General features: G+C 38.1%; 1 protein-coding gene across 2 annotated transcripts in view; it reads right to left on the bottom strand.

Moving 5' to 3' along the window:
• Positions 1-17904, bottom strand: part of GRM3 (glutamate metabotropic receptor 3) — a 281331-nt gene that overhangs the window by 86455 nt on the left and 176972 nt on the right. For both annotated transcript variants that reach the window (XM_043968583.1, XM_043968582.1), the window contains one exon: positions 8742-9597. In XM_043968583.1, coding sequence (XP_043824518.1) covers positions 8742-9597 — 856 coding nt within the window. The remainder of the gene's footprint in view (positions 1-8741; positions 9598-17904) is intronic.

The raw sequence follows: 17904 nt of genomic DNA, 5'->3' as shown, positions 1-17904 counted from the left end.
TTAGGGTAAGGTCTAGAACATACTAAGCCATCAATAAGTTCATTCTGATTGATTTTAATCATGGGCCCATTAGAAACCATCTAGTCTAAGCTCCTCATTTTACAAATGAGGACACAGAGGCTCAGGTTGATTAGGTGAATGGACCAAGATCCCATAGGCAGTAAAGCTCAGAGAGGGGTTTGGACTCCAAACTTCTGAACAGAGCCAATGCCTTTTCAGTTGTATTACACTGAATCCCTGACTTTGCAAAGGATTCTAATACATACAGGTGATATAATGGTCTAAATGACTACCACACATTTAAAAGGGATTTAGATAGGGGTAATCCAGAATATTCTCCTTCCTTTAGACTAGGGAAAAGTAATTCCAAAGGGTATTTGCTCATATTTTTCTGGAGGCAAAAGGAAAATAAAAAGGAGCAATGGTTACTTACTGGTTACCAATTTCTACCTCCTTAGTGCAATGGAAGGGACCCTGGATTTGGAGTCAGAAGATCTCCATCCAAATCTCAGTCATGGTTTGAATCTCAATCCTGCTCCTTGTTATTAACCTGGGATGGGGTAAATAATTTATCCCCTCATTTCCTCATTTGCAAAATGAAAGTATAGACTAGGTGGTCTGTCTAGCTCTGAATCTTTATGCCTTTGATCCTATGCCCATTTGCAATCCTAATATATCCATCTGCAAAGTTCTATTTCAAACCTTGTGATCATAGGAATATGCCCAGCTTCCTAGGCAGTGTCATATAGACCTGCTATAGGAAATTTTTTGTCTGGTCCATCTCACAGAATAAGAAGAGAGATAATAGTCTGTCTTCTTTAAGACCTATAGCAGAGGTTCCTCATCTGGGGTCTATGAACTTAAAAATGTTTTATTTTGTATTTTTGCATTTCAATATTGTTGTCTTACTTTGTAATCTCACACATTCTATTTTGTGCATTTAAAAACCTTATTCTGGGAAGGGGTCTACAGGTTTCACCAGACTGCCAAAAGGTTCACAACACATCAAAAAGTGAAGAACCTCTGATCTATAGGGATGGAGATCTCCTATTTCTACCAAATTTTCCCATTCAGGAAATTCTTTCCAACAGCTCATCTGAAAACTTGTCCTTTTTTGTGCTTTATTTTTCTAGTTCAAGTCTAGAGAAATAAGTGGTGGCCTTAAGGTACAAGCATGTGGGAAAACAAATGTGCAGATTGGGTCACAAGGTGATTCTCTGCCCATAGTTCAGAACCAGATGGAAGAATGCCTGGTTTGGGGTTTCTATTCCCGTGTCAACACTGCATTGAGTCTGATGCCTCTCCTACCTCACTGGAAATGTTTCCTTTGTCCGCTTTAAGTTTCAACATAGAACTCATTGTTTCCAAATGAAACAAAAGAGGAGCTGGGAGTTCAGCAACAAAACAGTAATAATAATCAACAGCAGCAGAAGAGACCCCAAGTGTGGGAAAATGAGGTTAGTAGTAGGCAGCTGGTGTTCCATCCACTGTGTGACCTCACAGCTGGAATATTCTCTCTCAGTGTTAAGCGCCCACAAAACAGATGTGGAGCAGAGAGTAAACAAACAGGTTACATCATTTAGGGTGCTCATATAAAGTCTGAAACTTCCCATTGTAAGCCCTAGGGAGCTGTCCAAAGAGAAAGGAAAAGAAAAAGAAGAGAAAATTTGTCTTCACATTTGGGGAATTTTTGATCAGCAGAACTGGAAAGCTTTTCTGGGCATTTGTGGGAACTACAGAAAGTTCAAGAAGAGGAAACGAGATCAAGGGCTATTTGCTCTTTCAGCAACTTCAAAGTTCATTCATCTAAATATGCTCTTGTATCTTGGCTTCCTTGCTGTGCCTTGGGTGGTTGCATGCTTTTCAAGAGGGCAGGCATGCTGGATGGGGCCAGCTGAAATGTGTTCTGTGGAGAAGTGCCATACCCCAGGGAAAAAAAGAAAAAGAATGCTCTTGTTGGTCTGCCTACCCTCTGTGGTTACAGATTCAACCGGGAAAGGACCTCTAGGAGGATCTAGATTGGGAATACATTGCTATGTGACTTTGGGCTAATCACTGCCCTTCTCTGGGCCTCTGTGTTTTTTTTTTTTTTATTTGTTGTTGTTGTTTGTTTGTTTGGTTGGTTTTGGATTTTTTTGCTATAAAGAATGTCTTACTCTTGTATCTGTATCCCAAGCTCCTAGTGCCTGTTAAAATGTAGATTCTCTGTAAACACTTGTTGAGTGATTTGTCTGTACAATCAGGGAGCTGGACTAGAAATCCCCTTTATGCCTTTGTTCCTAGTTGTTGGGAACAGAGAGTCATGAGCATAAATATGAGTTCCCACAGTCTTCCAGTCTAATGGCCTCTCTATTCTGTATCTTACAGTGGTACCAAGCATGTGTGTATAAAGGAGATTCAAGGTTATTTTGTCTCTGCCTCATAGCAGATGTGCCCAAGCCTGTCTGGGCTGTAGTAGGTGGCACAGTAGATAGATTACCAGGCCTGAAGTCAGAAAGTCTAATCTTCCTGGGCTCAAATTTGACTTCAGACATTAGCTGTGTGACCTTGGGCAAGTCACTTAACCCTGTTTAGCTTAGTTTTCTCATCTTTTAAATCAACTAGAGAAGGAAACAGCAAACCACTCCTAGTATCTTTGTCAAGAAAACCCCAGGGGCAGCTAGATGGCGCAGTGGATAGAGCACTGGCCCTGGATTCAGGAGTACCTGAGTTCAAATCTGGCCTCAGACACTTAACACTTACTAGCTGTGTGACCCTGGGCAAGTCACTTAACCCCAATTGCTTACAAAGAGTCACAAAGAGTAGGGAAGGACTGAAATAACTGAACAATAACAACAACAAAAGCAGAAACTTCCCCTTTGTGATGTGCAGAAGGACCAATGGAGCAGTAGAGGAGCTTTTGAATCCAGAGCTATCTGCCAACCTGGGAAGCTTTGGCTTAGTCCCTTCCACTCCCTGCCTCATCATTCAGGATAGCCAAGTCCCCCCTGCTCCTCTTATATACTGAGCAGTCAGGGCTGAGCACGTGAATATTCCCTTGCTCTGCCACCAATTGATTGTATGATCTTAAGTAGCTCTCTCGTATTCACAGCTTGGTTTTCTCTATCCAAGAAGCATCCATCCCTATTTACTATGCTTTTTAAGATCCTCAGATTGAGGTGCACCACATAGCATCCATGTGCATTGCTCAGTACATGAAGATCCTTGCTTCTTCCCTTTGAAAGATCATATGGTATTTTCTGGTTGTGGCATCTTAAGCAGCCCTTGTAGTAATTCAGTTCTCTATCTGTAAAATGGGGATGTTAAAGTTAACATACTCTATTTCTCATCTGAAAATACAGGCATTGGACTAGGTGACCTTCAAGGTCCCTTCCATGTCTATGCTATAAGGCAGCTGGGTGTTACAGTAGAGAGAGTGCCAGAACTGGAGTTAGGAAGACCAGAGTTCAAATCTGGCCTCAGACACTCACTTACTAGCTGTGTGACCCTGGATATGTCACTTAAGCACAGTCTCAGTTTCCACCTCTATAAAATGAGAATATCACTGGCAAGTCCCATGACTTCTGTTTGCCTCAGGTTCTTCTCCTTTAAAATGGGATTATTCATAGTACCTCCAGGGTGTTTGTGAGGACAAAATGAGATAATATTTATAAAGGTCTGTAAACCTTAAAGCACCATACAAAAGCTATAACAACAATAACAACAATTACATGTTACTTTAAAGTGTATCATCTCATTTGAGTCTCTAAAGAGCCCAGGGAGATGGGTGCTGCAGATAGTGTTATCCTCATTTTAAAGACTAGGAAGTTAAGGATTAGAGAGATTAAGTAATGGAAATGAGATTTGAACTCACTGCTTCCAGATTGCCCCTCTAGCCCTTCATCCCTTATATACCATCTTATCTCTCTATGCTATTCATTTAGCTTATTCATTCATTCACCAAATATTTATTAGACACCTACTATGTACAAAGCTTTATGTTAGGAATTGGGGAAATGGGTGGGAGGGAGGCTATAAATTTAAGATAAACCCAGTCCTAGCCTTCATTGACCTTGCTATTTAGGTGAATAAGACATAAATAACCCTAATACCCAGCATTGCATGATTGGATAATTGGAGATTCAAAAGCCTTGTGCTAGTGTACTTCTTAGGAATACTATGCAACACAGCACATAGGGATAAATGTATAATACAGAATGGCACTAACATTGTATGATTGGTTAAATGTCTAACAGCCAAACGTATTCACCCTAGTTCTTAACTGCCTTCATCAGTTAAAAGCTTTGCAACCATATAATGAACTCTGGATTTTTTAAGCTATTTTTTAATAAGCCCTATAAAACAAAAGACAATTTAAATTCAATATTTATTTTTGAATGTTGATGACTGTCACTTTATTTAATTTTTATGGACATCTTCTGTGTTTATGTCACCTTAATTTTCAGATATATCCCTCTCCTTTCTCCTACACAGAGAGACATAGTTGATAATAAAGAATATAAAAGGAAAAGAAAAAAAAAGAAAAGGTACTAGAAAACTAAGTAACTCATTATTTGAGTGTAAAAGTACATGCAATTTCTATCCACCTCTCCAGAGAAGGGAAAGAAGTATATTTCTTTACCTTCTTTTTGGGGCCATGATTGGTGATTACCAAAACAAACAAACAAACACACACACACACACACACACACACACACACACACACACACCCAAACAAACAAAACTTTTTTTCCTTTCTCTTAAGTATTGAAGTCTGGGTTGGGTACTGAAATCATGAATGGAAGACCCTGTTTCCACTCTTTTTCCAAATTCTGGTAGTTGAAAAGATCCCAATGAAGTTGGGGGAGGTAGAAGTCCCTGGCTAGAGGTATAAAGCAAAACCACTGAAAATATTTGGCTTGTAAGATTTCAGACCAATGGGTCATCCATGGAAACCCTGGGAGCGTAGGCATTCCAGAGGCATCAACTACCCAGAATGCCCATGTAATGATAAAAAGAATCTCAGATTCAGTGATGGCACACAATTGAGAGAGGAAGATTTCCCAGTTAACTAGGAGTTTGAGAGAAATCAAGAAATGCAAGTATATTTTGCTTTATGTAATTGATATATTCTTGAACTTTGCTATATGTAACTGATGTCTTCCTGAAAATGTATACATAAATTGAATTCTTACAAACTGAAGAATATTTTAAGTATAACTAGGAAGTTTGCTATTTATGGAAATTCTTTCATAAAGCAAAAGATTCTTTTTATGAGTTCTGTTTGTTTTTGTAAATGTATTTTCACACACAATTTCTACAATAACAATAATACTGTAAAGACAAACCACTACGAAAGACTAAGGAACTGTGATCATTCAATGACCAACAATGATTCCAAGGATTCATGATGAAATGCTACTCACCAGTGGATAGAAAGATGATGAACTCTGAGTGCAGATGGAGTTATAATTTGGGGGAAGACAGGGCCAATCTGGGAATTTGTTTTGTTTGACTACTTGTTTGTAAAAGGAATTTTGTTTTTCTGGCTTTCCAAATGGGGGAGGTGGTTAGTGGAAGAACTTTTTTTTTTTTTTGACTGAAAAAGTAAAACAATACATGAAAAAAACTTCTATAGAATAGTGCTTGGCACATAAGTACTTAATGTTTGTTGATTGATAAATCCACAAAATCAACAACAACAATGAAAAAAAAATAACAACAAAATGTTGCCTTATCAAATGGATTAGTTGTAACATTATGGAGAGGAGCTCTTTCTCTGGTCAACAAAAAGCCTCAGGCTGAACACATGAAATTTATAACTGGGATCAATTTTTTTCCCAACTCATTTTAGCATGCATTTTCTATGTATGTGTATGTGTCTATGTATGTGTCTAGCACCATACTGAGTCCATCTCTTTTGGCTGTAAGTTGACTAGCACGTTATTGACATCTCAGAGTCTTATAGTTGTCTGGAGATTTTATGTTCTTAAAATGATGAAATGCATTCCCATAATAAAATCACAATTCATTCCTTACCATCAAAAAAATACACACAAAAAAATTCACAAAAAGTCTATCACATCTCCTTTTTCTTGCAAATCCAGTCACCTCAGATTTTTATTCTTCCCTTTTCTCCTATTCCCCTTTATTTTCTTCCATTGTGTGCTTGGCCATTTTTTTATCCTGCGGGTTTTTTTTTAAAGATACTTATGCTTTTAGACTATTTCCACATCAAACCTTAGAAATTTATTCCATTGTTTACTCTTTATCACTAAGAAAATATTCCCACTAGCAATTCTAAAGCCCCTTCTTTCCCTTTCTGTAGTTTAATCCCATTTCCTCTTGTACTAAGTCTCTGAAGTAAGGGGGAGTTGCAAGTAGGGTTTCATGAACTGAAAAGGACATAGCAAAGCAGGATCACTGGGATCAAATCCCTGCAGTCAGCCTGGATTGCAGAACCAAAACCCTTAACAGCATCATAGAAGCTAACAGAAAACATTTGACTGTGTTGTCTAGATCATTGTATTACTTCTTGACTTGACTTTGACAGTGGAGACCCAGTTAGTGGTAAACAGGATAATGCTGTGTGTGTATATGTGCACAATGTTAGCTCTGTTTTAAGAGCACCAGAGACAGAGAGCAAAGAAGGGATGGGAAAAGGAAGGAAATGAATGGAAGGAAAGAAAGGAGGAATGGACAAATGACCTCAAAATGAATGAAAAAATAAATAAAAGATTATGTGTATTTTTAGAAATATAAATGGAGTGTACGTGAAGAAGATGCAGTATGCACAAAAAATGTTTATTTAGAGTAGAACAATCTAAGAACATTCAGGATACTCTATTTCCTCTTCTAAATAAAAATCTGTCCTCATTTCTTATGTCAGTGGGAATTAATCTGGAGCAATTTAATAACAACAACAATAATAATAACTAACATTTATGTAGTACTTTATGATTTGAAAAGTGATTTACAAATATCTTCTCAATTGATCCTCACAACAACCCTAGGTAGGTGATATTATTATCCCCATTTTCCAGATGAAGAAACTCAGGCCACATGAAGTTAAGTGACATGCCCATGGTCATAAAGCTAGTAAGAATCTGAGACCAGACTGGAATTCAGGTCTTCCTGACTTCAGGTCAAGCAATCTACCCACTGTGCTACCTAGATACTGTAACTATTAAATTACATTGTGTCCTTTAAAAAAATTATTATATTTTTATGGTATATACAGTGGGACAACAGCACAACAAAGAAAAATAATTTTTCAGGATTATTGGGGACAACCCATTTTTAGTACCTCGTGTGTGCTTGTGTGTGTAATATTACAGAATGTGAGCTGCTACCATTGTAGCAATGGAGAGTAGTGAAATCTGGATTTAGAAGACCTTTGTCCAAATCCCACAAATGATGATTACTACTTGTATGAATTTGAGGAAGTAATTTAACCCCATTGGGCCACAATTTCTTCAGCTGGAATAAAATGTTCTTGGAGGTCCCATCTGGGTCCATGTCTAGGAGCCTATAAGCAAGTCTGACTTGTGTGGTCCAAAACTGGCCTGGTAGATCTTAGTCCCACCCTGGGTTTATAATACATCTCTGAGCTGGTGATTGGATTTCCAAGCCATTGCTGAATGGAAGATAACAGCGTTTGCTACTTCATCCTCTTTCTCAGTGATCTGAGAGCATGACTTTTCATGTATCTTTAAGCATTTTATGCAAAATACAAAGGCTAGCAGGGCCCCACCATGGTCTGGAAAATGATTTGCATTTCAGGATAATTACATTATTTGATAATTGCATTATTTGTGGCTTTTTGTGAGCAGTAATCATATCTTTCTTTTAAATGACTTGGGTTTGAGTTTTACTCTTCAAAGGAAGCACCTTTGACATGGATACTGAAGTAAGATAAGGAGTCTCAAGATTTATTTTTTAAATTTCTTTGGGAACATACTAAAAAAGTTTGTATCAACACATTTAGAAACAGCTTCCTTATAAGCAAATGCAACCTTGAGTCTCTGAATGTAAGAAAAACATTTGAATGGCTTTGATCTGCCTTCATGTTTCACTTATTTAGGATTGCTACAAACAGAAACAAAGCCTCAGCTCAATACATTCTTTGAGCAATATTTAGAAACCTATTTATACATAAATGGAAATATATATAATAGAAGAAACAAAATGTTGTCCGTAAAGCACCATAATCTGGGTCTGTCTCTGTCTCTGTCTCTCTGTCTCTTTCTGTCTCCCTCACGCCCCCCCCCAACCCCTCTCTCTCTCTCTCAAATTAATCCAGAGAAGAATGTGATATTTACCCTCCACCCACTGTGGAAGTTATGATATTTTCTGGCTCAAATTTGCTTTAAGGGATGTCTGTATTTTCTATATCCACATTACTCAGAGATGCACCTGGAGTGGACAATAGGCTTAAATGCCCCATGTAATATCCTAAGGTCAGCATCCAAGAGGGAAGCAAACATAACATATCCCACATTTAGGAAGCTACAAATTCTCCCACCATGAAGCTATGGGGAAAGCATTGGGGGATCTTTGGTTATTACCTAGTGTATCCATCAAGCCTTAACAATGAATAAGGACAACAAAAAGATATATCAATAGCTCTCTTCGGGCCATTGTTGAAAAGCTTGAATTTATAATGGGACATTGTACCAAGAACCACACAAGAGGCTAGCATGCAGGCCTAAAACATTCTAGGCACTTGCATCAAAAAGGAGGAATTAAAGTTATATATTTACCTGTAAAATTGATTTTTAGCAAGTAATCTGTGTACAGCTTTTTTCCATCTAGAATCTTCATGGCTTCACAGAGCTTGGTGGTATTTGGACAGAGGGTTCTCTGCATCTTGTGTAGGGCATGGGCCATGGCATACACAGCATTCACCACAAACATGATCTTGGACTCTTGCTCATAATTGGAGCTGTCAATTGCTAGATGCTTATCACAGGCCCGCCTGTGTGACCTTTTACCCTGTAGGCTACATTGGAACTTCTGTTCCCAGAAGTCCCTAAACCAGGGATTTCGGTGGTTGTTGTAAGGGTTGAGGCTCTGGAAGTAACGGTCAAACTCACGGATGGGATGGGAAGCCAGTTCTAAGGTGATGGCTCCATAGGCCACATGCTCATTGCCTTTAACAATGCTCTCTTGGGCACCCCACCCATCACTGGCAATCCATGTGAAGGAAGCGTTGAAGCGGCTTGCAGCAGCAATCAGTTCACGGGAGTCATCACTTCGCATAAAGAGGACAACCACTCGAGCGTTAGGCTTTTGGAGCAGTTCCCGGATGACACTGTCATAGGATTTTCGGATGTTGGACCTGCCTACCTTCTCGGAGGTGGCAATGCAGATATTGCGTAGACGGGCCTCTTGCTCAAAGGCCTCAATTCCTGTCTCCCCATAGTCACCTTCCGAGGCCACTGTTGACACATAGGTCCAGTTGAAGAAACGCAAGATCTCAGCCATGGCCTTAGCCTGGTAGAAGTCTGGGGGCACGGTTCTGGCAAAATAATCGTAGCGTGACTTGTCACTTAGTTTGGCACTGGTGGATGCGTAGCTTATCTGGGGGATCTGGAAGAGCCTTAGCAGATTTGCCACCTGTTTTATATGAAATAACAATGATAATGAAAATAATCATAATAACAAAGACAAAAGTATCTCATACATTGATAACTTTAATCATAAATTTTGATCTGTGTGTGGGGGAACCTTACAGATCATCTGATCTAGCCTGTACATTTTATTATATTAGAAGATAATTAAATAATCAATTTATTATGATTATTTTTTTGAGCTTGATCCTGAGTCACTATCTCATGGACCCAATCCTACTAATGGTCCTGCTCCATTTCTTTTCTTTTCTTTTCTTTTTTTTACTTCCTCCATTTCTTTTTTTTAATTAAAAAAAATTAACGTTCTATTCTTTTTGAATTTTGAGTTCCAAATTTTCTTCCTTGCTCCAATCCCTCCCTAACCCACTGAGAAGGCAAGCAAAATGATCACTTATACGTACCAAATCATACAAAACATATTTTTATATTAGTCATATAACAAAAAACAAAAAAAAGTGAGACAGTTAGACTTTAATTTTTACTCAGAGTTTATCAGTTCTTTCTATGGAGATGGATACATTTCTTTTCATCATGAGTTATTTGGTATTGTTTTGGATTATCATATTGATCAGAGTAGCCAAGTATTTCACATTTGATCATCTTTATAACATTGCTATTACTGTGCACAATGATCTCCTAGTTCTTTTTACTTTAAGACATATAGGTCTTCTCATGTTTTTTTTTTTCTTCTGAAATTATCTTCCCCCCATAATTTCTTTTTTTTCCTTTTCTTTTCTTTTCTTTTTTTTTTTTTTGCAGGGCAATGGGGGTTAAGTGACTTGCCCAGGGTCACATAGCTATTAAGTGTCAAGTGTCTGAGGCAAGATTTGAACTCAGGTACTCCTGAATCCAGGGCCGGTGCTTTGTCCACTGTGCCACCTAGCTGCCCTTATAATTTCTTATAGCATAATAATATTCCATTACAATCACACACCACAACTTGTTCAGCCATCCTCTAACTGATGAGCATCCTCTCAATTTCCAATTCTTTACCAACATAAAAAAGCTGCTATAAATATTTTTCTGTGTATAGATCCTTTTGCTTTTTAAAAATCTCTTTGGGGTACAGACCTAATGGTGATATTGCAGGGTCAAAAGTATACAGAATTTTATAGCCCTTTGGGTATGGACTCAAATTGTCCTACAGAATGATTGAATTAATTCTTAACTCCTCCAACAATAGTGTACTTATTTTACCTCAACCCCTCTAGAATTTGTCGTTTCCGATGGGTATGAGGTGGTACCTCAGAGTTGTTTTAATTTGCACTTCTTTAATCAATAGTGATTTAGAACATTTTTTCATTTGACTATAGATAGCTTTGATTTTTTTCTTCTGAAAGCTGCTAGTTCATATCTTTTGACCATTTGTCAATTGGGGATTGACTCTTATTCCTATAAATTTGACTCAGTTTTCTATATATTTGAGAAATGAGGCCTTTATCAGAGAAATTTGCTTTAGAAATTTTTGATGTTACTTTATTGTGCATAGTACTTTTTGGCAAAATTTAGTTTTCCTGATCATTTCTTTTAATTAGGTCTATTTTTGCTTTTGCTTTGTCTGAGATCATGATTCCTACACCTACCTTTTTTACTTCAACGGAAGCAAAATAGTTTCTGCTCCGGCCCTTTATTTTAACTTTGTGTATTTTTCTGTTTCAAGTGTGTCTGTTGTATATAACATATTGTTTGATTCTGATTTCATCATCCATTCTGCTATCCAGTTCCATTTTATGGGTGAGCTCATCCCATTCCCATTCACAGTTCTGATTACTGCATTTTTCCTATTTTCTTCTGTTTATCCCTCCCTCTCTCTGTCTCTCTCTCTGTCTCTCTCTCCCTTTGTCTGTCTCTCTCTGTGTCTCTGTCTCTCTCGTCCCTCTTCAAAAGTCTGTTTTGCTCCTGACCATTTCTTCCTTCATCTACCCTCCCTTTTTATTATGCCCCCACAGCTGCATTTTTCATATCTCCTTCCTCTCCTATTTCCCTATTGCATCAAATTTATATGCCCAATTGAGTGTGTATATATGTACGTATGTATTCTTTTCTTCAAACTAATTGCAATGAAAATGAGGTTCAAGTATTGCTCACCACCCCCATTTCTCCCTCAACTATAAATGCTCTTCTTGCACATTTCTTTTATATAAGAAACATTTCCCCATTCTACCTCTCCCTTCCCCTTCCTCCCAGTGCATTCCTCTTTCTCACTTTTTATTTCCTTTCCTTTTCTTTTCTTTTTGGTGATTATTCCAACGTAATCTACTCACACTCATGCCTTCCTTCTACCTTCCCTAATAATAATAAAGTTCTTAGGAATTACAAGTATCATCTTCCCATATAGAACTATAAACAGTTTAAATAGCTCTTATGATTTTGCTCTCAAGTTTACCTTTTTATGCTTCTCTTGAGTGTAGTATTTGAATGTCAAAATTTCTATTTAGCTCTGGTCTTTTTATCAGGAATGCTTGAAAGTTCTCTATTTCATTAAATATTAAGTTTTCTTCCCTGAAGGATTATACTATTTTGCTGGATAAGTTACTTTTGGTTGTAATCCTACCTCCTTTGCCTCCGAGAATCTTATATTCCAAGTCCTCTACTTCTTTAACATGGTATCTGCTAAATCTTGTTTGATCCTGACTGTGGCTGATATATGAATTATTTCTTTCTGGCCGCTTGCAATATTTTTTCCTTGACCTAGGAGGTCTTAAAATTGGCTATGACAGCAGCTAGGTGGTGCAGTGGATAAAGCAACGGCCCTGGAATCAGGAGTACCTGAGTTCAAATCCGGCCTCAAACACATAACACTTACTAGCTGTGTGACCCTGGGCAAGTCACTTAACCCCAATTGCCTCACTAAAAAAAAAAAAAAATTGACTATGGTATTCCTGGGAGCTTTGGATTGAAGATATTAGGGCAATTTTCCTTGGTAATTTCTTGAAATTGGATGTCTAGGCTCACTTTTTTATTGTGGCTTTCTGGTAGTCCAATAATTCTTAAATTATTTCTCCTCAATCTATTTTCCAGGTAATTTCTTTTTCTGATGAGATAATTTCACATTTTCTTCCATTTTTATTCTTTTAACTCTGTTTTTATTGATTCTCAATGTCTCACAGAGTTATTAGTTTATGGTTGCCCAATTCTAATTTTTAAGGAATTATTTTCTTCAGTGAGCTTTTGTACCTTTTTTCCCATTTGGTTGATTCTGCTTTTTAAAGAGTTCTTCAGTGAAACTTTGTGCCTCCTTTACCATTAAGCCAATTCTGGTTTTTAAGGTGTTATTTTAGTAATTTTGTATCTCTTTTACCAAGCTGTTAATTCTCTTTTTAAGAAAAATTAAATACTTTTCCAATTACATTAAAAACTATTTTAACAATTTAAAAAATTTTATGTTTCAAATTCTCTCTTTCCCCTTTCTCTTCCCTCTCATTTAAAAGGTGGGAGATTTGATATAGGTTATATATATGCAGTCATGCAAAACATATTTCCTTATTAGTCATGTTGTAAAAGAAAACAGACAAAAAGTGAAAAAAAATTTTTAAAAAAGGTATAAAAACTGTGCTTTGATCTACATTCAGACTCCACCAGTTCTTTCTCTGGAGGTGGATAGCATTTTTCATCATAAGTCTTTCAGAATTGTCTTGGATCTTTTCATTGCTGAGAACAACTAAGTCATTCATGGTTGATCATCATACAATATTGCTGTTACTTTGACTTTGAACTATACAGTTGTGTTCTTCTCACCTGGGGTTGGGGAGGGACTCACCCATGCTTCAGGCTTTTTGTGCTGCTGTTTTCAGAGCTAGTTCTAGGTATCTGCAAGTGTTTGGTGCTTCCAGGGTAGTGTGATCTGGGGAAAGGTATGGTCACTGTTTTCCTGGTTTAAGTACTGGTTTTTGCCCAGGAAAGGTCCCCGCTTCCCTGTGACCCAGAACAGCAATATTGGCAAAAGAATCACCAGCACCAGCTCCACCCAGTGCCAGAAAAGGGTCCCCTGTGATTTCTGTCTAACCAGTTGTCTGTCCCCCTTACTGTCCCTGGGCTGAGAGCTCCTGAAAATGCTGCTACTGTCACTTGTTGCCTTTACTTCCAGGGCCTGCTGCCAGAACCCCCTGTGGTGTCATAGACCTCTCCTGCAGACATCCTAAGTTGCCTTAGACTGGAAAAATGTCTCAGTGCAACCTTTGGCTGCTCCAAAATTTGATTTGAGGTATTATTATTATTATTATTTATTATTATTTTGGTGAGACAATTGGGGTTGTTACTTGTCCAGGGTCACACAGCTAGAAAGTGTTAAGTGTCTGAGGCCAGATTCAAACTCAGGTCCTCCTGAATCCAGGGCCAGTGCTCTATCCACTGTGACACCTAGCTGCCCCTGATTTGAGGTATTATTTTAAAGTTGTTCAGAGGGGAATGTTGGGAGAGTTCAGCTGAGTTGTTGCCTGTACTCTGCCATCTTAACTTCACCCCCTAACCTGTTCCATTTCTGTTCTGGGCTGGTTTGCCCCTTCTCTTCCTTAGGCACACCATAATGGTATTGGGCATAGTATAGACACCTTGTTGGCTTATTTGACTACAGATGAGAACCCCTTAGCTTAAGTGATCCCCCAGCCTCAGCCTCCCCACTAGAGTAGGTGTATGCCACCTCAATGTCATTTTAATAGAGGCCGAGAGATGTGAACTTACTTGTGCATGGTCACTGAGGTAGTAAATGGTATAGTCAGGATTCAAAAACCCAGGTCCTCTGACTCCAAAGCTAGTATTCTTCCCATTATGATCTTTACAAAGCACTTTCCTCACTTCAGTGTTGAGCCTTAGGTAGTTCACATATTAATAGTGTTATTTTTTTTTTTGTTTTTGTTTTTTGCAGGGGAATGAGGGTTAAGTGACTTTCCCAGGGTCACACAGCTAGTTAAGTGTCAAGTGTCTGAGGCTGGATTTGAACTCAGGTCCTCCTGAATCCAAGGCCAATTCTTTATCCACTCTGCCACCTAGCTGCCCCTAATAATGTTATTATGTGAGATAATATAGGGAAAGTACTTTGCAAACTTTAAAAAATATATAGATATTGTTATTATTATTAATAATATCTTTATTTTCCACACGAGGAAACAAAGCCTCTGAGTGGATGGTTGCACGACTAGGAAGTATCAGAGCCAAGTTCTCTAAATTTCCTTCCAACTCCACTGCTCCACAAGTCTGTGACTCAAGTACCACTGTTCTGATCTTTCCATTGTCATATTACATTTCATGTAGCACTGTATACTAGAGCAAGCCAGTAACATTCAGATTATGGATTGGGAGGAGAATAGGGAGAGAATAGGATCTTGGTCTGCTTCCTGAAATTTATGCTAGGGTTTGGTGAAGTCTGTAGGACTTTATATTTTGGGGGTTTGGGGATGTTTTAAAAAATTGTGTCATTGACTATCTTGGTATAACACATACTGTGGAACTGGTGGGTTTTTTGTTTGTTTGTTTGTTTTTTGGTGGTTCCTGCTAGGGCCCAACCATGTAAGTGATTCTCAGTGAATTAGCCAAAGTTTTAGGACCACTTGGCTGCAGTGAATAGGGAGAATCTCAGGGAAGTCATTTTCTCACTTCCTCCTCTCTTGCTAAAAAAGGAACCCTCTTAAAAAGTTTTATTTTAGAATGGCAAACCACATGGACGTCTGATATCTAGGTTAGGCAAAAATCAACTGGATTTCTCTTTGTCCCTTGAAAAAACTTTAGCCTCACTCAGACTTTTCTTAAAGTCCTGGAAAGCTTGTCTAATGTTTTTTTTTTTCTAAGTGTTCTTACTTTGCTGCTTTTTTCCCCCTGTAAATGCTGTTTGTATGGAATTTCTGATTAAGGGCAGAACAAGGAGGTATTGAAAACCTCGTGAGAAAAGAAATCACTCACGAATAGCCTTCTTCAAAAAGAGTTTTAAGCCGATTTGAATCAAACTTACAGACTTGGGATTTACTCATCCTTGTGGGATTTTAAGGTAGAACACAAATAATAGGGGGAAAGCAATGCTCAAATAGCATTTTATGTGCTCTTGATGAAATATTTCTCTTTCTATATATGTAAATATACATATATGTGTGTGTGTGTGTGTATACACACATACACATACAAGATCATAAACAGGCACAGAAGCAATGTACAGATAATTCACATTTTAGATCCTGGCTAACTCAAATAGTTTATAAATCCTTTGTACCTTTTCAGTTTTAGAGAAATTATATAAAGCACAAAGTTAACTCTAATCAGAAACTACACTGGCTATTTCTGGACTCTCTGAGCACTTTTGAAATTTTCTTTCTGGAAATTGCCAGCTCCAGGTTTGCATTTGTGATGTAGGAGGCCCAGTTTGAAACAGGCAGCTGTTAGTGAGAGCATAAGTAACATCAAACAGCTGACATCTGACTCCTGATTAATCATCATCTGATCTGGCAAAAGAAACCAGCAACTAAGCCCAAACTCAGCATGTGCTAGGAGATCTGTCCCGCTGCTAAAACCAACACTCACAAGAGCCCCAAGCCTCCATAAACACGGTCTATATCTTTTACATGTACTGGTACCTGTCAGCTAAACACAAATGGAACAGCTGGACACCTGTCACTTGCTATAAGGTAAATGCAGAGCTCAACTTTTTTCTCAGGGCTTGGCCATATTACACAGCCTTCTTACAGAGCTAATGCATTCATGAAGGCACATTGGGGCAGGGAGGGCAGGAACTTTTATACCTCCGATCCTTTGCTTTTTGTAGGCTAGTGAAGCTCCAGAAATAACGTTAGTTACAGAATCATCTCGACCTACTGGGGTGCATGGTAGCTAACTATTAAAAGCTAACATTTGTAGCACAGAGATAGGGACTAGAACTGTAGGATATGGAAACTCCCATTACCAATACAGTTTGACATCTTCTCTGCAATGTGTAGACTTTAGATAGATGTCCTTTAGCAACTCCTTGAGGGCAGGAACTTCTTTTTGTATCCCCAGGGCCTAGCACAATATAAGTACTTAATACATGTTTGCTGATTGATTTCAAAGAACACTGAATGATTAAGTGACTTGCCCAAGGACACAATGATAAAACGCATGAGAGGTAGGACTACAACTCAAGTCTTCCTGCCTTTGAAGTTGACTCTCTAGCTACTATGCCTTGTTTCTTCCCAGGTAATGTTTATATAGTGCATTTAAGTACATTATTTTATTTGATCTACTGGTCCAGCTCCTAGGGTGGATTTATATTATAAAGGCATTATACCCCGGATTCAGGAGGACCTGAGTTAAAATCCGGCCTCAGACACTTGACACTTACTAGCTGTGTGACCCTGGGCAAGTCACTTAAACTTCATTGTCTCCCCCCCCCCCAAAAAAAAAAGACATTATAAAAACAAGGAAGTGGAGGCTCAAGTTAAGTGACTTTCTGAGAATCAAACAATACTAGATATAAGAAAGATTTGAACTCAGGTCTTCTTGGCTCTGAGTCCAGGCCTCCAAACCAGGTAGCTTCAAAGTAGTATGGTGTTCATCCCAGGCACTTAATGTTTGTTAAATTGAATGGAATCTATACCCTTTCACTCATTTACATAAAATGAACAGAAATTGCAGATGGTACAGACCCATTACTTGCATTCTGTGTAAGGACTTTCCTGGTTTCCACCAATGCCACCCTACTCCTACAAAAGCTACCTTGTATCTTTCTGTTGTGCATGCACTTTATACCTTATCTGTGTTTATTACTTTAGAATGTAAACTTTTTTGAGGGCAGGGACTTTTTGTCTTTGTAGCTGCAGTGTCTAGCTCAATGAGCAGTACACAACTGGTAGGTAATAAATTTTTCTTGATTGATTCTGGAGACAAGGCATGAATGCTTGTCTTCTTGCATATTTGTCTTGTGGGAACAGTAAGGGCTAAGGGCTTCCTTAGAAAGGTACTCAACAATGTATACTAATTGATTCCTGAGATGTGGTTAGTATATCAGTATTCCTCTGTCTTTATGATCTCTTAAGGGTCTCCTCAGTGCCTAGGCTTGATCTGATTATTGACTTATTAGGTAATACTGGGAAAACTACTACTTCTTGGTATCAACATTTTCTTTGTGGACTTGGACTCCCTAGAGAGTCTTAAATTTTTGTGTGTGTCATGGATCTTTTAGTCAGTCTGTTGAAGGTTATAGATGCTTTCTCAAAATAATATTTTTAAATGCATAAAATAAAACATATAGGATTATGAAGGAAAATAACTATAATGAAATAGTTATCAAATATTAAAAAATTCATAGACTTCCTGAAATCTATCCATGACT

This window comes from Dromiciops gliroides, chromosome 5, assembly GCF_019393635.1.
Source record: "Dromiciops gliroides isolate mDroGli1 chromosome 5, mDroGli1.pri, whole genome shotgun sequence".
Lineage (NCBI taxonomy): Eukaryota > Metazoa > Chordata > Mammalia > Microbiotheria > Microbiotheriidae > Dromiciops > Dromiciops gliroides.
The sequence above is the reverse complement of the archived record's forward strand: the minus strand, read 5'-3'. Positions and strand labels throughout refer to the sequence as shown.